Source organism: Aethina tumida, chromosome 4 (assembly GCF_024364675.1).
Source record: "Aethina tumida isolate Nest 87 chromosome 4, icAetTumi1.1, whole genome shotgun sequence".
NCBI classification, from domain to species: Eukaryota; Metazoa; Arthropoda; class Insecta; order Coleoptera; family Nitidulidae; genus Aethina; species Aethina tumida.
Genome location: NC_065438.1, coordinates 92,425 through 111,873, shown reverse-complemented (window position 1 = coordinate 111,873; position 19,449 = coordinate 92,425). Strand labels below are relative to the sequence as shown.

The window sequence follows — 19,449 nt, the reverse complement described above, 5'->3', positions numbered from 1 at the left end:
TGTGTGTATATCAATCAATTTTAAATTTAATCGGATCTCATTATCATCCGAATAAATTTCATTCAGAATATTGATTATAAAAAAAAAAGACAATTAGTAACCATTTCATAAACGTTTAATTTAAACAAAATGTGACAAATCATTACACGAAATGCAATTCTGTGCGTATAATAATCACACTGCCAATAAGCGAAAATATTAGCACCAATGCATGTTGGACATACAAAGAAAAAAAGGCATTTAGAAATTGTACAATATATTGTATATATATATATATTTCACTCGATCGTTAACAATATTGTCAGTTTTAAAATATTTCGTACAGGCAACGCAAATAAATGAAAACCTGTCAAGTCTTACAATATATGTGCAAAATATATAAATAATTTAGCAAAAATATAAAAATACACAAAATTTACTTAAAAACAAATCACGAAATTTAAAATCACCATGCGTCGTTCAAAGTTTAACAAAGTGTTTTATTTTTGTTCTTTGGAAATACTGACATTAAACTGTGAACAACATATTAATAATAATAATAATAATAATAATAATGGAATTCTTTTTAAATTATTACAGCGATTATAAACACAACTTAAAATAGTGCACAGCAATATTACAAATACATTATTTATATAATAACAGGAGCTTAAAATTAAAAGTGTTGATGTGCGTATAATTAAAATATTTCACATAAAAGTACCTTCTGAAGAATCTATTGTTTGTTTTTATTAAACGTAATATTTATTTAATAAACTCTCTACAACCATGTAATAATTATTTAGAATTTCAAATAAAATTCAATAGAATCTTCCATTCATTTGGATTTTACGGCGTAATTATAATAACATTTATATTGCGATTTCTCCTCTTAACACAATGTACATTTAGTTCAGTTCAGTTCAGTTCAGTTCAGTTCACTTTTCAATAGGCCTAACCACGCGGAATTGAACCACCTATTGAAATTGCCCGAGATTCCGACTCAGATACATCAGCACCATTTTTCAATTTTCATTTTTAAATATATTAATTACTATCATCTTCTATGATTAACATCTTAACACAGTTTACGTTTAACACATTTAGAAGGTACACACAGTAAATTTTGGAATAGATTGTTGGTAGGCATGGCTCATACGTCACGTGGGTTTCCTCGGGGGTGGCGTCGGTGCCACTGCCGGGTTCGAGTTGCCCGGAATGTTTGCGTACAGTGTCGGGGTCATTAATTCTGCAGGTGGTCTGAAAAAAATAATAATAACAGAGTTGTTTTAACAATATCATTAAATATTATTGTTATATAAATTAATAGTAATGAAACAATAATATAATAGTTTTTTTACATTAAAAAATGAATAAAGGTAATCCACTGTTAGAATCTGTTTGTTTATAAAGGAATGCAGTAAATATGTTTTTGTATAAATTAAATTGTTAAAAATATTGTCACATTTAATAATCCAGTTATGAGGACATTGACACAAATATTTATTCATGTAATTGACAACTTTAAACCCCTCAAAAACCACTAATTAGCACAATTTCAAGGTCACTAATTTTTTTTCTTTGCACTCAATGATAATTAATCAAGACACAGAGTAATGGTTGATGGTCAAAATGATTCGGATGATTTTTGATTTAGAAAAAAATGTGGGAAACTTACAAAGCGAAACAGTCGGCCACCCCGGCGGGTTCAAAGTCGTCAATTACGTTTATTCTCATTTGTTCTAAGCTAGCGAACACTACACACTACACTCAACGTCTAGTATGAGCCTGCAACAACACACCGCGTTACAGTATTTTTATAACCAAAAAAACGAGTGAATTCATTCGTCATCTTGTTTCAATTTTTTCAAATTTGAATCGTTTAATTCGACTATCACCGTATCCGTAATAAGTTTGAGGAGAAACTTACCGTGGTAAATCGGAGACGGCTCGAGGTGGTTTTCTGACCTCTTGACTTCGTATGGTGGTGAGATTGTTGGGGGTCGATGGGGGAAAGAATACGCTGTTGCACCGCGACGAACTCAGGACGCTACCAAACGGTGTCGGATTGGTAGAAGGATTTGGCAGCGTCGCGTTTCCAAAATCGCTGTTGTACCGGATGTTTGTGTATTCTCTTCCGAACTGCATCGATTTCTGGGCAAAGAAAAATATTCATTCGAACGGTTTAAAAAATATTATTAAGGATATACCTGATCAGCCTTCAGTCTGTCTAGAATAGCCTGTATATGATGTTGTACAGCTAAATACACAAATTTATATTGGGCTTCAGTCTGTACCATTCCAGAACGTTGAGATCGAACCATTTGTATTGTTCGCTGAATATCAATTTCACAATCCAGACCTAAAATCACGTTAAATGATGTGAATGTTTCATTATAAGTTACTGCGTTGATTACCATTCTTTTTAAGTTGATCTAATATCATATCTATAACTATGAATGTGCCCGTTCGGCCGATGCCGGCGGAGCAGTGGACCAAAATGGCACCGGGGGGTTGGTTAGCGGGCAGTTCGATTTGTAGGCATTCCTGTTTTTTGTTGACTTCGTGCAGGAATTCTAATACACAGCCTGGATCGGAGGGCACACCGTGATCGGGCCAGGCCGTAAAATGATAATGGAAGACTTTTCTTTCGGTTTCGTCGTTTTCCATTGACACCGAGAATTCGCGTAACGTGTAATGTGGCCTCTGCGTCTCGGACAAGTTTTTCACCTTGATTTTGCCGTAGTCTTTGACGTCGTCCAAATCGGGCCAATATCTCGCACATTTATTCTTGCTCCTTTCAATTTCTTTGGTGGTCATGACTATTACTCTGCAATTTTCCTGCCATACCATCTGCCAGAAGTCGTTGATGGTGCCGGGCAGACAGCCTTGCGTTGCTATGTATAACTTGCCGCTAGGATCGGAGCCCAAGTCGACGGTTGTTTCGTCTGCCTTCCATCGAATGTAGTTGGCATTGATGTAGTCTGCGCCTGATTCTTTTGGGTCGACGTCTTTCAGTTTAACCCTCGTGTCGTCAACTGTAACAGTTTTTAAGGGTTAGTGATTTGCGTTTGAAAAATGTAAAACACCATTACTTACAAGGTAAAATGTTTTTATATCGATTTTTGTGCCTGTTTTCGTTTTTACTGCCCTCGTCTCTGCTGTACAAATTTCTAACTTCCTGTTGTTGCAGCGACTCGAATTCTTCCCAGAATCCCGCTTTGCCATGCTTATCATTTTGCAACTGCGTAACTCTATAATCTATGCCGGAGGCATTAATTCTGGTGGCGTTGAAGGGCTGTTTCAGATGGACGACCGTTCCGGATGTTTCAACCATCGGATTCTTCTTGTAATGGTCTATGAGATCCGCAAGTGTGTTGAATTTTTCTCCTCCCCCAACGTCGTATTTGTTATCCTAAAACATAAGCAAAGTAATTTTAATAATTGAATGATATATAATTGATTTGTACTTACTGGTGTACACCTAATCATAACGTGGGTTACTTTGTCGTCGGTCCGCACAGAGAGTACGTAATCACCTGGTTTGGATTGACTCTCTCTGACTAAAAAGCTTCCATTTTTTCCTCTATCTAGAAGTAACAGTTTTTCCGCTTCTTTTCCAGACAAATGTCCGTGGAACCATCTGTAACAAACAATGAAAATTAGTTATTTACGTGTTTCCAGTATGTATTGATTGAGTGGATAAAATTATAGATGTTAAAATGTGAGTTTCTTACACATAATCGTGTCTAAAAATAAATTTGCTTTATTTCCAATGCAAATACCTTGATAAAATTCGTATTTTGAGTAGAAAACATGAGAATGAGAAATGAAAGCACTTCGTGTCACGTCTGTTTATTATAATCGAGGTGATTGTCGTTTGTCTATTGGAATCATTACTAGTCAGCCTCTAAAAACAAGTTGCGGTCGGGTCACATGGACATCCCTGTGAGTAATCTGATGTTTAAATATAGAAAATTGAGGTGGCGAATTTTAAAAGTGAAGTAAATAGAGGTTTGTATTTAAATATTAATGTGTTAATCATGTTATGGAACATTTCATAGACTAAACTGGGAATTTTCTATTTATTATTCTTATTTAGATTCCAATTAATAAATTGTCGGTAGTTATAGAGAAATATTACAGGCATGTAATTTCTAAACAAACAAACCAATTTGTCATTACATAAACCATTTTCTAGAAAACACACTTAAAAGTATTACTACAAATTAGAAAATAAGAAGCAATTCAAAAACGAATGATTTTTAAAATATCTGTGTTAATGTGTAACGAATTCATTCAGATTGTAGTTAGTAAATTGTTGGTATTGATTTGAAATAGGTGTAATATTAAACAAACCATTTTGTTGAAAACACGTTTCAAATAAATTAACTGTACCAGTTATAACTGCCACTTTCCTATCTAAAATGTAAAATTTAATAATAGTAATGAAAAAAAATTGGTGAGATATTTTGTAAAAAACAGGTCTCCTGTTTAAGTAGGCAAATAAAAAATAAACGTTAGAGACATGTGATATTTTAAACAAACAAAACAATTTTGCATTACATAAACTATTTTCTAGAAAATAGTTTTAAACAATTTAAATTACACCGTATATTATAACCAGTCTGTATAATAAAAAAGAGTAACGCAAAGATATTACGGAGTGTTTGATTTGTTTAGGAAATTCCAGAGCCTTATTCGGACCGTCTGTGGAAGCATTACGTAAAATGTGTATTAGTTATGCCTTAAATGTCTCGAGGAAAAGAAACAACAAAGTCAATATCACGCATGAATTAATATTAAAATGGCATCCCATTCGGTAAATTGGGTCAACCGACGGGAATGAAATGGCGTTGTAAGTTTGCAAAAACCTGAAGTGGTTTGGAGACCTTGAGGAACACCCATGAAACAGTTGTAGTGATGCGACTTCCGTTTGTGTATAAATGTAACATTTAAGAAGTGATTTATTTATATATCCTCGCGATCCTTGAACCAAAATCTGAGGAGCAATAAAACGCAAATGAAACGGAGGTACTTACGCATTGACCCAATTGAGCAGCGTCGGTCGAACACCGCCGCGATTAAAACCATTATAGCGACTGATTGTTCGAAGTTGCGGCAAAAACAATATTTACATATTAGTTGGCGATTAGAAATTCTAATTTCAACGACGGCCGCACTTTTATTGCTGTTCTCTCTCAATGATATAACTTTATTTATTTAATTCGGTCACATTCCATACATATGAGAATAAGAAACTATTTTTTAATTAAAAGTTTGCAATGTATTTATTTGCAACTGTTCATAAAATGGATGAGAAGAGATTTACATTGATTGGATAATTCCAAGAAAACTTTTAATTGCATCTGATTTGCATGAACATTGTCCGTTGTAAACTTTGAAACAGGTATAGGGAAACGATTAGTAATTGCCAAAATGAGAGAACCTGAGAATGATGAAAAGAAAAAGGAGTGTGTGGGGCAAATAAAAATCCACGTGTGGCGACGGAATGCATAAACAAAATAGGTTAGATAAAAATGTGTTCATGGTCAACTTATGAGACGTAAATCTATCTTTTTCCTAAATACTCATAAATAATACAACTTGTTTTTTACCTTTTACCCATTAAAATTTCAATATTATTCATTCTGTGAATGTTCAATTTAATATCATTTATAATTAGAGGTAATAACTTGAAAAATAAATGTATATTATTATTTTTTAATAAAAAGTGTTTACGTGGGCATTTTGTGACCGATAATCAATAAGACCAACATCGTGGGTCACATTCGCGACATAACAAAGGCGTAATTGCGTTACCTCTAATTATCACATTTTAAAATCCATAATCGCAGCGTTTATTCAATTATACGAATTACCGAACTAATTAACCATTCGTCGATAATTATAATCTGTTCGTGAAAAGTATCGTAACAATCGTAACAGGATATGATTGTTTCCATTGTTTTATTGAAAATCCCCATTTTATTTTATCTTATAAATATGTATTGAATCGAATCATTTGAAATTCAACTACATAAATGATAATCGAACATATTTGTCTGTTGTATGGAAGAGTGGAGAGAAATTTGCTAAACTTAATGTTTGCACACGTCTTTATGTAATCTCAATATTTTGAAAATGTTAAATGTTTATTAATTATTTATGGGTAAATATATGAAATAATAAATTATTAATTTTGAACAATTTTTTAAAGAATACATATCCTGCACAAGAAATGTTTTATTGTTGCTGCGAAGGGATACAATAAAAATAAAACAATTTTATAATTATTTACCCCAAATACTTGTCAAGTTGAAAACAAGGCAAACCCATCTTATTATTCCAGTCAGCACGAACCATAATTTTACAGGACAAATGATGGTCCGTAAATCGATTGAATTAATTAATCACTTCCGATCGAATTAATTCGACGATTTGTACTCACTTGAAATTTGAATAAATCGCTTTTCGAAATTCCCCAATGGCACTAACAATTAACATTTGAGCAATTGACGTCGAAGATGACGGTGTCTTCTTCATGATTTTCATCTCAATTCACACCAATTAAACGGATTCGTAAACGACGAACGAACAAACAAAACTGAATCTGTAGTCTGGCCACAGAAACTTTCGTCACTTGTTCGAATAAGTGGGGGTCACCTTAATGTGTGCGATTAAAAATAGTTAATTACTAAAATTACTAAATCAAAAAGCATTTGAATGTTACTAAAATAAATAATGGTGGATGCGCCGATTGCCTCACTTGAAATTGGAGTAAAGAGCCTTCTTGAACTCCCCGATGGCAGTGGAAATGAGGATCTGCGCCGTGGGCACCGCCAAAACCGCCGCCGAATGTAACGTGGACTTCGTCATCTCAACATGAACAACAACAACAACAATTACTGCAAACTCTACGATTACTACTACTCTGAAGTAGAAATTAATGTAGACTTTCTTAACTCTGACTCTGACTCGCTCAAAACAACGATTAAGACTGACTGAACCGGCCGGCACCCACCTGCGTGCTCCCCGCGAAGACCTCGTCCACTTCCCCACCTGACTGCTGAATATCCTCCAAAATGCGACACTTTTTCCTTTTCCTTTTATCATTTTCATCGAGAAAGAATTGAGTCAACAACGGTAAATGTACCACACACAAAACCACATAAACCTTTACAAAGCCGGTCAGTGTTGACCTTATTTTCTAACATATTTAAATTTTATTTTCAGTCGCCTCAATGATAAATATATATATATATATATATATTGAAAACAAGAAGCATTTATCTTTGGCGGTTTCACGGTTACTGACCGAGTGCACCACAAACCATAACACTTCTAATCATTATTTGATGGCACTCATAAATACTAAACATCTTTTCATCTTCCTTCCTTCCTTCCGTTAAATAACGAGCCACGTGCTCAGCTCTATTGTATGTTCAAAACGTACAACTTTCAAGTCGTGACTGATAAATGAATATAGCAATTGTTTCAAATATAAATTTCAAGAGACGAATATTAATCGTGCGACGAGAATTTAAAATCTTTCAATAACAAATAACATGTTTATTGTTCAACTTCTCTCACGACTCAAATTTGAATCATTTTCAGTTTTACGTTAACGATGAAATCATCGGATCACAATCTGTAACCATTTTCGTATTACGGTTCTAAGAAAAGATGCAGTTTCCATATCTTCTAAAAATACCTGAGTTGCAACCGACCAAAGAGTGCTTAGTACTAATGAGTGTGGGTGGAATCGGGTGACGGCGTTTTTGGTATGCCGCCGGTGTGCCATGCTGAATATGATTCACACTTGGTTCCTGTCTTAGTCTTAGTCTTAGGTTAGTTTCGTTGAGCTTAGTCACTTCCGCGGACACACCACGTTGTCCCAATCCACTTTACAATTTGTAATTGAATATTCATCTGTTGTGCAGCCTTAATTAAAAAATTACTGATTACTTGCTGATAAAAAGTAAGAAACGATAATCAGATATGAATATTGTTTTAACCACATTATTAATTCAATACACACTATAAAATATCTAGCGATGGATTTTAAATATCCACTAACAAACACGTGGGTAATAATGAAAGAAAATTTGAATAATTTTGTAATTTGCAATAAATCATGAGTCGACACACAACAGAAAATGTGCAAAAAATTCATTTCGAATTAAACGTATAATGTGACTTGAACCAATCCTTGACATTGTTTTGTTTGAATGTGACACGCACGAAAACATCTAAATTCGTCGAGGAAACGTATACGAGACCGGAATTGAAAATTTATACAGGTGTTGTCGCTATTGAAGGATAGAATGAACACGATCAGCAAACGAAATCGAAATCAACGAATAAACTTCAGATGATATCTGCATTATTTTAACTCGAAATATTTTATCAGATAAAAAGATCTTAAAAAGTCTTCCTTCAAAAGACAGCTATCTCATATCTAAATTACTTCTAAATTCTTAGTTACGCTACTTACTTATTATCAGGAGGATTCAAAAAAATGAATACTCCATTGTTGGCGCCTCGCCGTCAAATTAACAACATTTAAAGAATAAATGTGTTTGTTGACTTCTCGTATTTTTCATTTACATTTCCGCATTGAACTTTCCCGGTATTTACCCGACACAAAACCTTGTCGAAGGTTGCAACGTATTGTTACGGTGACATTGAATCCGACGTGTGCTCTGAATATAATTCTTTCGAATTTCTAAAAAATCAACTGTTCGCACCTGACATTTTAAACGTTGCACTTTTCCTGCTAAACGCTGCTGCCTATTCCGTATCTATTTTTCTGACCGAATTTACAAATTGACGTAACTATAATACATTCAACGTAATCTTTCTTCGTATTGAACCCACCCACATGTTACGTTTCCATCCTAATATGGACAGCCAACTCAATTGACACTATCAATAACTGAATATTTAAATATCCAACATATTTATTTAAGAAACGACGTATTAAACATTTCTCAACTGAGCAAAAACGTTGCAAATGTCTGATCTGAGGTCAAACAATAATTTATATTAGTGGTCAGTCAGGGATTTTATTATAATAAACTCATAAAAAGTAAAAAACCTTTTCGCATCGTTTAAAATTTGATATCGATTGCATCATTCTATAAACAAATGCATACCTATTGTTTTTTATAGATCCGTTTAATCTGCTCTCTTGGAAATTATACTCGTTTAAAATTATAACAATCATTGACTTGATTAATACAATACATACTTAGATTATATCCTAGATATTACAATATTTATTGTTGTTTATATATTTATACAAGACGTTCTCTAAACGTTATTAATATTATTTAATATTTTAACCACAATTGTATTATACACACTTAGTAGAAAATATCTTTCCGATCAGCACTAATTTTTCAAAATTATGCAATTCTCAACTACACTTAATTTTTGGCAACATCAAACAAGATTTTTAATTACCTTTCCATAATTAATAATTACGCAACATGCGATTAAAAAACCTTACTTTCATTTCAACAAAATAAACGACGCAAATTTACAATTAATTAATCGACTATTGATCTTAAGAAAATACGTTATTGCACTGCTCTGACATTTTTGGTAACGAGTTAATCAACAGGTTTTCAAAACAAAAACTGTAAACAAATCCATATGAATATGGTCCGATTAAGTGGGACGAACGACCACATTTCTAATTGATTGTGTGTACATAATTTTTCTAAATAACAAACAATAAATAATAAATAAAATTTCCAAGGACATTTTAAATATAGTTCAAATTTTATGTACATTTAATAAAACAATCAAAGATAATAAATGTATATCGCAACAAATGTTGCGATACGGTTCAAATAATACGAAGAACTTCCAACCACAATCATGACTTTTCATAATTAACATAATAGAAGGTTGCGGTTTTGGTCTAATTAATCATTCAATTGATATTTATTAAAATAACTTAAAGTCCTTCACTTGGAGGATCAAATTTGTTTTATTAAACCAAAAAAAAAATAATAATTACGTGACGAAAACTTAATAATCTACACACACAACTTAAACTATTGTGGTTAATATCTTCTGAAACATGGAATAATAATTACACCTTATTAGTTTTTAATTATAATATTCACTTAAATTTAAACTGCTCTTGTAACCAAAGTTGTAATTTGGCTTGCATAATCTAAGGAGAATACAAACACATTTTATTTAAATTGATTGATTGATTGAATATTTATCAATATATTTAATCCACAATTATATTCTATATTATATTCAAGTATTTAAAAATACAAATTTTTAACACTTTTAACTTAATAGTCCAATATTTAAGTTTTATAAAACATTTTTTAATACTGTTTATAAAAAATTAGATACAAATATTAAATTAAATATTAATTAATGTTAATAAATCTTTTTTGACAACCTGTTGAATAACAGACTATTCTATCAAAGTAATTCAAAGAATACGAAATGTACATGTACAAATAAATTAAACACTCACCGTTCCCTGGTGGTGTCAGCACAATTCAAAGGATACTTGAGTTCGATCACTTCTCCATTCTTTTCCTTCAACTGTCCCTGCTTATCCATATAATACTGCACCAATTCAGACAGTGTAGCAAATTTCTCACCCCCATACAAGTCATAAAAGTCTCCTGAATTTTGGATCTTAATGTGTGTCACTTTCCCATTTCTCCTGCAATTTCAAGACGATAAGTGAACGTTTTGTGAACGATCCGAGGGTTGTTTTACCTGACGGAAAGTGTAAAGTCTCCCGGACTAGAGAAACTGGGTCGCGCCAAAAAACTGCAATCGACACCTCTTTCTAAGAGCAATTTTTCGGCTTCTATGCCGTTGATCGAGGGCCAAAACCACCTGAAAAAATCAGTTAACCATGGATTTATTCTCGTAGTAAATAAAAAATAAACAAAATTGCCTTTGTTGCTGTGTAAATTTGACTTTTTGACAGCACACATATTTTTATAAAAATCCTGCTGAATTCGATTCAGTACTACACAATTTTATATTTAATGAATTACAGACTTGTTAACTTACCTTCGGGAACTCATTTTTCCGCATTTAGCTGCCTAGTTCCGTCGGAAATAAATAAAATTCTTATATCGGATAAGTTACGCCATCTTGAATTGTACGAGAACTCATCACATTACCTGAACACATTTTTATTGGATAAATGATTTGTTCATTGTCGCCTTCTGACAATGAACATGTATAATTTATTGAAGGATAACTTGTTTTTTAATTGCACTTATTTAATTGTTCGTTAGAAATGCATAGAAAAATTGAAAATATTTTTAGACTTTAACGAGTAATCCCTATAAATACCCCACCTAGGTGCACAAACTAATTATTTTAATACCGGCTCTGATGCCGAACCCTTCGCTTATAACTGCACTGTGTTCACTAATTAAACTAAACGTCAGTCTATAACAAATTTATTATCTACAATCTTACAACATAACCTATTAAAATTCACATTTTCATCGTTTTTGCAGTATCATATAACAAATCGGAAGAACCCTCGGCTAGAAGACCTTCCGCTTCTTTTAGCTTTTGTTGATCCAATAGAGGTTTTGTTTTCGTCAAATAATTATAATACTTCAGACCCAACATGGAAAACCCATAGATGGTAACGCCAATACATGTCAATACGAAACCTTTATGCAACTTGTCCACTAACGCGCTATTTCTGGATGGTGTTTTCTTCATATTGTAACTAATGTATAAGCCAGTTTACCTATAATCATAGATTATAGTAGTTATAATTCCTTTTATTTTTCTTCTGTTAACCTAAAATTTTGACATTTATGCCAAAATAAGTTGGTAATATATTTAAATATATAGGAGTTGGCAACACTGAAATAATTGGACCATTTGAATATAATATTCCCGTTTCAGACGTATAATAAGAATAATTATCGCTACTACACATTATCTTATATTAAAACATTTATTTACATATACATACATACAAATCAATCGTTTAAAAAATTAATGGTTTAACTTCACCTTATCTCAATATCTAATTGATCGTTTTTGTCTCGTTTTCTTCTCCTAAAAAGGTCAAATCCGTCGTCCAGATGGTCCGAAATTAAGACCCGAGTCAGTGTTTCCTCTCGTCTTCTCTTTTCTTCCTCCGAAATTCTTTTTCTAACAGTATTTATCTTCAGTCGTCCAGATATCTGATGAGAAGCTTGTTTTAATTTAGTATTCAAGTTTTTTGGAAATGGACCACAACAAACTTTGGGACTCCCATTCAATAATCCGCATTGTTGAGCTTTCAGGAATTCCACAACTGAAGACCTTAATGGTTTTTCCAGTTCATTCAGTAAATTCATGATGGGTTCGCAGTCTCTTATTCCCACGCAAGAATAAGTCCTCCTACAATTTTGATCTGCACACACAAAGATTTTTAATTTAATTAATTTGTTATTAAAGATGAGTTAAATAAACCCTCTTATCAAAATTATATTTAAAAACTCACCTAAACTTAATCCTACAATGTTCTCCAGGTAGAAATTTATTATAGTTAGATTGAATATTATTTTTACTAGTTTCATACTTTTATTTTATAAAAATTCACTCAAATATTGTAAACGTAAAGTCGAAGTAAATGTAAAATAAAACGAACGAATGAATGAATGAATGAATGAAAGCACTGCATTTATATAATAATTATCTTGAATACCTGTAATCTATCAATGAATTTTATTATCATAATGATTATAATGTAAATATTCGGATTATTCTAATGTTCAAATCATAGGAAATTAAAATAATACTCTTATTGTTAATCTATGTAACATGATATTTGAGTTGCTTCGGAATGACAATAAACCAGACAGATTATTGTTGTAGTATTATGATTATAGGGAAATAATTTGTTAGCTTCCATCTAGGCAGTTGCTAACAGCGAGAGGAAAACTTATAATAGTTGTAGTTAAATTGAAAAATAAAATAAAACCTATTTGGAGCGCCACTAAATATTATTGTAAAATATTTTATTACAAATTACGATCGCAATCAATGTATCTGTTATCAAGATGAGATAAGAGGGAACTAATACATATATACCAAAACTTTTGTTTTTACGTGCTATCTCCATTTATATAGTGATAATAGAATGATAACAGTCTAAATTAAAAGCACTAGGTATTTAGAACAGTTGCTGTGATGAAGACGTGATCGATAACGTTTGGATTTTTTAACGCATTTTTGTTGCTGTGTAAAAATGAGTGACGCTCTCCAAGAAATAAAATGTATCGTCGTTGGTGACGGATGCACCGGAAAATCATCCCTGTTGTGCAGGTATCAATTTTTTGACATCTCATCTCACAAATAATAACATATTGAATTTAAAGCAATATCAACCTTATTTTTACGAATATTTAATGTCTGTCATAGTACAGTTTACATTTTGCACAATGACGTAACTGAAATAAAAAGTAAAATGCTTCAGATATAATTAGAATTTTATCACGAACGCGAATCAAGACATTTAATCCGGATAAAAGTGATCAACTTATTGAAATAACGATTTATCATGCACCTGATATGAACAACATTTGACAATAATACATTTGCAGGATTGAAGGGAAGAAAATGAAAGATGGTTACATACCCACTGTATTCGACAATACTGCTGTGACTGTGTCGCATAATGGAAAACAGTACAATCTTCACTTATTTGATACGGCAGGTGGGTATTGAACAACAAACATTTTCAAATATTTTTATGAATATTTCATTATTGTAGGACAGGAGGATTATGCCCAACTCAGACAACAATTTTACAACGATAAAAATGTGTGTTTGATATGTTTCTCAGTTGAAAATACTACTTCTTTCGATAACGTTCGGACACTGGTAAGTATTTTACTGTACAACAGTTGGAGGATTTAATTAATTAATTTTCAATTCCAGTGGTATTCCGAAGTAACCAACTACATTGCCAAAAATGCTGTAATTATACTGGTTGGAACAAAAAGTGATTTAAGAACTGATAATGAAACCATAGATAGGTTGAATATAAGCAAAGAGGCTTTCGTGTCAAATGAGGAAATTGCTCATTTCGCTAGAGAGAAAAAAATTGATTATGTAGAAACATCAGCTTTAAAAAATGTAATTTCTCTACTGTAAACAGTAGAGTATCGATAGTAATTTGCTTTTCTTTTGCAGGAAAACATTAATTTACTAAAGGAGACCATAATAAAATTGTTCGAAAGGAATGTCGCACGGAATACATGCATTACTCATCCCACATGGATTTCATGGCTACTTCAAAAAGTTAATTGTTGCAGAAGATATTAAAAAGATCTAATAATAAATTATGTGTATCTATAAATATTACTCTAAGTCAGGATTTTGATAATCCATAGAATATTCAATGGTGATACATAATTAATGTTTGAATATACAAATTTCTTACCTTAAAAAACTCATTTTTCAATGAAAGAATTGAAATCTCAACCAAATGGGAAAACTGTTTTGTTTAATGGTTATGGATTAAAGTAAAGCTTTGTATGTTATTAGTATATTTATTATTTATATAGGAATGTGTAAACTTATAAATGTGTTATTAATAAAATTTCAAAGTAAAACAGTTGTTAACCACAATAGAAACATCTCACTCATGTTGCTGTGACAAATATATATAAAAGGCTGGAATTGTTGAAAAAACAAAAAGTTGAAATGCATCACCTGGGTGGCTCCACCTTGTCGTGGTCATGGGCTCGGTGCGACTCCGCAAGCCAGTGGAGGAGTTGTTCCACTTTACAAGTTTCGGAGTGAACATGTGAAGTGATTGTGAACCATTGCAGTTCCACTTCCTCTGGCCCTCACCCCTCGCAGGTAGGTCCCATACCTTTATTCTAAGGCCCTTTCCCCAAGACCTGGTGAAGAGGTTCACGCTAAGGATGGTGTGGCCATCCGCTCAGGATCTTGGAGGGCTTGCCGAAGGTCGAAGGTTGATGGCCTGGAGAATCCGCTGAAGGCGGCCACCACTACGGAGAGACCCTACTATGGTGGGTGGTGGTGTTCATGCCCCAGGTCCTGGGAGATCCTCTGCAGATGGCTCCACTACGGAGATGATGTCCATCCTCCAGGTCCTGGGGGACTCTCTGGAGATGGTGTCCATGCCCCAGGTCCTGGGGGGATCCTCTGAAGATGACTCTACTACGGAGATGGCGTCCGTGCCCCAGGTCCTGGAAGGTCCTCTGAGGAAGGTTTCCGCTATGAGTATGATGTCCAGCTAAAGCAGCTAAAACCATTCCACAAACCAGAATGGGAACTGTGTGAAGCTAACGGTCCAACCGCGCTAGTCCAAAATCCTTTTTCCCCTTCTCGGATCTCTGTTTGCTCTTTCGGGCCTTGACATCCTTGCGACTTCTCTGGTTCAGTAAACCCGTTATGCCCCTGCACAATATACGTAGTGTTTTTCCCCCATATGTTTTACACATTTTTCGCTATATCTTTGGATCGGTGCTCGGAGAAGGGTTGGTTTTTAGTCTGTGTAAATCTCACACTTGCCTCTGAACTTCATCTCAAAGGCGTTTATTAGATTTTCCCGGATTTGATTCGATAAAATAGAAACTGTACTACTCTCTATGTCCCCTATGTCTTGTAAATTTTGCGCTCAACGACGGTGAGAAATATTGGTTGAGAGAGGGCGACATCTTACATCAGTTTATGTCTAATTTTTAATGAATACTTCCTCAAAATATTATTTTTGTAATTAATAGCGTAAAATCTTCAAAAGGCATCTCCTGATTAGAGTAGCGACTTAAACGAGTCGTGACCAACAGGAACATATAGGTGTAAGTTAAACTCAGAAATCTTAATAAAAAGGAGAAAATCTTCAAATATATCCAAAATTGGATTTAAATATCTTATTATTGTTATATGATGAAAATTTCATGATTAAAAATTACTTGACTCTGTTGACCATAAGTACTACTAGAACAAATAAACAATTGTTTAAAATAAATTTAAACCTATTTTTCAAATATTTCATTACACTACCCATCTCCGTCATTAATTATTGTTTCTATTTTATAATTATAAGGCACAAGTTAATGTTTTACAATTATAACAAGAAATTTTAAAGCCAAGTGTCAATACTTCTTAAACTGTACGCATTGAATAAGTAACCATCGTAGTTGTGAAAAAAACGGAAAGATGTCGCTTCCGTACTTGCATTCCAAAGTGTGTACGTGAACCCAACCCAAAAGTGTAGGTTTTGTTATAGTTTTTTGCGACATTTATGTTGGTTTGAACGATATTTTAGATTATCAGGTGCGTATCGGTTATAGAATTGTTCTGTTTCGTGTAAAATTATATGCATACGGGGTTGTTCGATATCCGGGTGCATCTACAAGTGAGACTGACGCTTGATTATACAAAAATGGCAGCAAAAATTGATATAAAGATTAATCGGTACATTAAATGCGTATGAACTAATTTTGAGGTTCACTCTTACTTAACTGAGCATGTATTTGTGCGTTTTAAGAACGACTGCAACGAATATTGACCGAAAATATGTTGTCAATTTTGACATTTGCATCTGACATTTGTATTTTTTCCAGAACGCGGACAAAATGCAGACCATTAAATGTGTGGTAGTAGGAGATGGAGCTGTCGGTAAAACATGCCTTTTAATCAGGTAACGATTTCCTGTTTTTGCCCCCATTATCATCTTTACATATAAATTGTGTCTTCTCCAGCTATACGACAAACAAATTCCCTTCAGAGTATGTACCGACTGTCTTTGATAACTATGCTGTAACTGTTATGATTGGTGGAGAACCCTACACTTTGGGTTTATTTGATACAGCAGGTAAATTTTCTGTAAATTGAGAAAAGTTTTGGGTCACATAATTGTATTTTCAGGACAGGAAGATTATGATAGATTACGTCCATTAAGTTATCCCCAAACTGATGTCTTCTTGGTGTGTTTCTCCGTCGTAAGTCCATCCTCATTTGAAAACGTCAAAGAAAAAGTAAGTGATTTAATTCAATTGTTGAGTTACTGAATAATTTATTAAACGAACAAATTTGCTTCTGATAGATTGGATCATAATCCAAATACATATTGTTTGTATTTGTTTATATTTGCATTCTTTGTATTATGATGAATAAATTCAAACCAATAGGATTGTAATGGATATTACATTTATTATGTAAATATTGTAATGTTTATAGAACATGTAAATAATATTGATTATTATTATTTCTCATGATAATCATGTTTACTATTGCTACTATCTAAAGTACAATAGGTTAATAATTCAATATTTATTGTTTTTAGAAGAATTTTCGGAATCGGAATAATTTTTACAATTTTTATACTTTATACTATGGATATTATGTGTAACACATAGTCAATTATATTAATTGAGTTTATTTACAATTTCAAGGACCCTGCTTTACAAATTTTAATTTTAAACATATATTTTATTATCATTTGGGTCTAAGAAACGATATATAATGTCGAGAATGAACGACAAACACGATCTGGATGAACGGTATTTCATTCAAATTACCAAACATCAAGTTCAAACTGTCCAAGTTTTAATGAAAATTGCAAGTCGAATGAAGAAAAGATTAAAATTTAATATCATTAATAGTGGGTCCCCGAAATCACGCATCACTGTCAGAAGACACCGTTTCTACTGGTAGGCACGCAAGTGGATCTAAGGGACGACGGCGCAACCATCGAAAAACTGGCCAAGAACAAACAGAAACCGATTTCGATAGAAATGGGTGAAAAGCTCGCCAAAGAACTGAAGGCAGTCAAGTATGTAGAGTGTTCTGCCCTGACGCAGAAGGGTCTCAAGAACGTGTTTGACGAGGCGATCTTGGCGGCATTGGAGCCGCCAGAGCCGGTCAAGCGCAAAAAGTGCGTCATCTTGTAAGTTGGGGAGGACGTGAGATATATGCTAGTATTCTAAAAAAAATGTAAAGTATGACGAAGACTTAACTAATTATCTACTATTTATTTTATTGATGTACACTAATGGCCGGAATTTAACGGCGCCGATTCTTCGGAGCTGTTAGATTCGTTTTCAGAGTTTAGTTTCAAGTCTCGTCAAATTGATTTAAAAAAAAAAAAAAACACCATAACAAAGTTTTCCACTCTCTAAGCTCAAAATAACCTGTCTGCATTTATAAAATCATTATTTACCAATGCTTTTAAAAGAAAATAAGTATTCGGACAGTTATTACTAGCAACGTGATATTTATCAGGTTGGCCTTAATGTGTGATGTATTTAATGGTCTTGTCCACACTGCTAGTGACAAACGATGCTCATTATTGTACACTAAGATGTAAGAGTTTAATCTAGTAAATTTGGTTTTTTAAGGCCAAGAGTATTATTATTATTGTTGTTCGGCTATTCGCGTTGTGTTTAAACAACGCAAAAATAATAATCATTCTAAATAATATACAGTATGGTAGTCTAATTGGTCTTGTTTAATTTATTCGGAAACACATTAACGGGAACAACTTGTCTACGTATTCAAACATTCCCTGGAAATTTTAGTGGTAAATGGTACACAGCAAAGATTTTTGTTTAAGTAAAATGTCAATATTAATGAGCTTTAATATAAATGTAAACCAATTTTTTGATTATAACAAACAACGTGTATATTTAACAGGCTTTAAGAGCACAAGGAAGTGTAACTGCCAAATTAATAAATGGAATATTATTGTAAATAGGTTTTTATAAGTGTAGAGAAGAAAGTCGTAATAAGTATATCAAACTCTACTTGAAAATTGTTTTAAATGTATTGAGAGCGATATGGGCCTGCCTTGTATTTTTTATAGCTTCATTTTGCCTACCATGTTGGGTTTCATTAAATTTTGAAAATGGTGCTAAATGTTAATGAAGTAAACAAGTATGTTTAAAACAATTTTAATATAGTTAACTCTCATCTTGTTCACTTTGTATCTCCAGTTAAATTTAACCAATATAAAATATGAGTTTTAACTAATATATTTAATAATTTTTTACACCGGCATAATTGTATATATACATATATGAATGACTGTTAGTGAGTGCATGGGTTACAATTATTGCATTTAAGTTTTCCAAATCGATTTGGATATGTTTGTTTCAAAAATAACTACTAATATATATATATATATATATATGTTTTAAGTATTCGTAAAGAGTGACTGAGAAGTTTAAAACAAACATTCTCTCCTAGTGGTGCATTAATACCCAAACCTTTGATAACTGAACATGCATTAAAATTTAGTAAGTACTTATTATTTTATTAGTATTTACTAGATTTGTTAATATGTTTATTTGTTGCTTAAACAGACGATTTCTGGACGCACCATAAGGGGAAAATAGATTAATAAAATATTATTTAATATCAAATTAATGAAATAAACGTTTATATGTAATAGTGTTTTTTTTTCTTCTTCTTTAATTAAATTAA

At 32.7% G+C, this 19,449-nt stretch overlaps 4 protein-coding genes across 8 annotated transcripts; 2 read left to right on the top strand and 2 right to left on the bottom strand.

Annotated features, from left to right (window-relative positions):
* Positions 1-97: 97 nt before the first annotated feature.
* Positions 98-11,263, bottom strand: LOC109594310 (tyrosine-protein phosphatase non-receptor type 11). 4 transcript variants are annotated; one of them, XR_007547798.1, is made up of 10 exons: positions 11,044-11,263; positions 10,741-10,863; positions 10,490-10,684; positions 3,454-3,622; positions 3,079-3,394; positions 2,397-3,017; positions 2,190-2,341; positions 1,910-2,133; positions 1,658-1,767; positions 98-1,239 (listed from the first exon to the last, which is right to left on the bottom strand). XR_007547798.1 is itself a non-coding variant. In XM_020009519.2 (9 exons), the coding sequence occupies exons 1-9, from the start codon at positions 11,055-11,057 to the stop codon at positions 1,140-1,142; spliced, it is 1,914 nt and encodes a 637-aa protein (XP_019865078.2). In that variant the 5' UTR covers positions 11,058-11,248; the 3' UTR covers positions 98-1,139. The 4 variants fall into 4 exon arrangements, 3 of the variants coding, with proteins under 3 accessions (XP_019865078.2, XP_049821913.1, XP_049821914.1); XM_020009519.2 differs by lacking the exon at positions 1,658-1,767 and having other exon boundaries at positions 11,044-11,248; XM_049965956.1 differs by lacking the exons at positions 1,658-1,767; positions 10,490-10,684; positions 10,741-10,863; positions 11,044-11,263 and adding an exon at positions 6,749-6,931.
* A 162-nt stretch (positions 11,264-11,425) lies between these two features.
* Positions 11,426-11,820, bottom strand: LOC109594312 (uncharacterized). The gene has a single exon (XM_020009520.2). It carries the CDS (start codon positions 11,713-11,715, stop codon positions 11,479-11,481), a length of 237 nt encoding a protein of 78 aa, XP_019865079.1. The 5' UTR covers positions 11,716-11,820; the 3' UTR covers positions 11,426-11,478.
* Positions 11,821-13,021: 1,201 nt separating this feature from the next.
* LOC109594294 (cdc42 homolog) lies at positions 13,022-14,534 on the top strand. Its single transcript, XM_020009504.2, has 5 exons — positions 13,022-13,314; positions 13,593-13,705; positions 13,763-13,872; positions 13,930-14,127; positions 14,185-14,534. Exons 1-5 carry the CDS (start codon positions 13,238-13,240, stop codon positions 14,314-14,316), a joined length of 630 nt encoding a protein of 209 aa, XP_019865063.1. The 5' UTR covers positions 13,022-13,237; the 3' UTR covers positions 14,317-14,534.
* Positions 14,535-14,620: 86 nt separating this feature from the next.
* LOC109594307 (cdc42 homolog) lies at positions 14,621-19,414 on the top strand. 2 transcript variants are annotated; one of them, XM_049965968.1, is made up of 5 exons: positions 14,621-14,856; positions 16,590-16,666; positions 16,728-16,840; positions 16,894-17,003; positions 17,631-19,414. In XM_049965968.1, the coding sequence occupies exons 2-5, from the start codon at positions 16,602-16,604 to the stop codon at positions 17,916-17,918; spliced, it is 576 nt and encodes a 191-aa protein (XP_049821925.1). In that variant the 5' UTR covers positions 14,621-14,856; positions 16,590-16,601; the 3' UTR covers positions 17,919-19,414. The 2 variants fall into 2 exon arrangements, with proteins under 2 accessions (XP_049821925.1, XP_019865076.1); XM_020009517.2 differs by lacking the exon at positions 14,621-14,856 and adding an exon at positions 16,175-16,299.
* Positions 19,415-19,449: the final 35 nt, after the last annotated feature.

Excerpts from the sequence above, each read along its gene's own strand:
- LOC109594310 (XM_020009519.2), bottom strand. Across the intron at positions 3,395-3,453 it reads TTATGATTAGGTGTACACCA|GATAACAAATACGACGTTGG; the intron begins GTAAGTACAAAT and ends CTTATGTTTTAG. Across the intron at positions 2,134-2,189 it reads ACAGACTGAAGGCTGATCAG|AAATCGATGCAGTTCGGAAG; the intron begins GTATATCCTTAA and ends TTCTTTGCCCAG.
- LOC109594312 (XM_020009520.2), bottom strand. The coding sequence starts at position 11,715 with ATGAAGAAAACACCATCCAGAAATAGCGCGTTAGTGGACAAGTTGCAT.
- LOC109594294 (XM_020009504.2), top strand. The coding sequence starts at position 13,238 with ATGAGTGACGCTCTCCAAGAAATAAAATGTATCGTCGTTGGTGACGGA. Across the intron at positions 13,873-13,929 it reads TCGATAACGTTCGGACACTG|TGGTATTCCGAAGTAACCAA; the intron begins GTAAGTATTTTA and ends TTTCAATTCCAG. Across the intron at positions 14,128-14,184 it reads AAACATCAGCTTTAAAAAAT|GAAAACATTAATTTACTAAA; the intron begins GTAATTTCTCTA and ends TTTCTTTTGCAG.
- LOC109594307 (XM_049965968.1), top strand. The coding sequence starts at position 16,602 with ATGCAGACCATTAAATGTGTGGTAGTAGGAGATGGAGCTGTCGGTAAA. Across the intron at positions 16,667-16,727 it reads AAAACATGCCTTTTAATCAG|CTATACGACAAACAAATTCC; the intron begins GTAACGATTTCC and ends TGTCTTCTCCAG. Across the intron at positions 16,841-16,893 it reads GGGTTTATTTGATACAGCAG|GACAGGAAGATTATGATAGA; the intron begins GTAAATTTTCTG and ends TTGTATTTTCAG.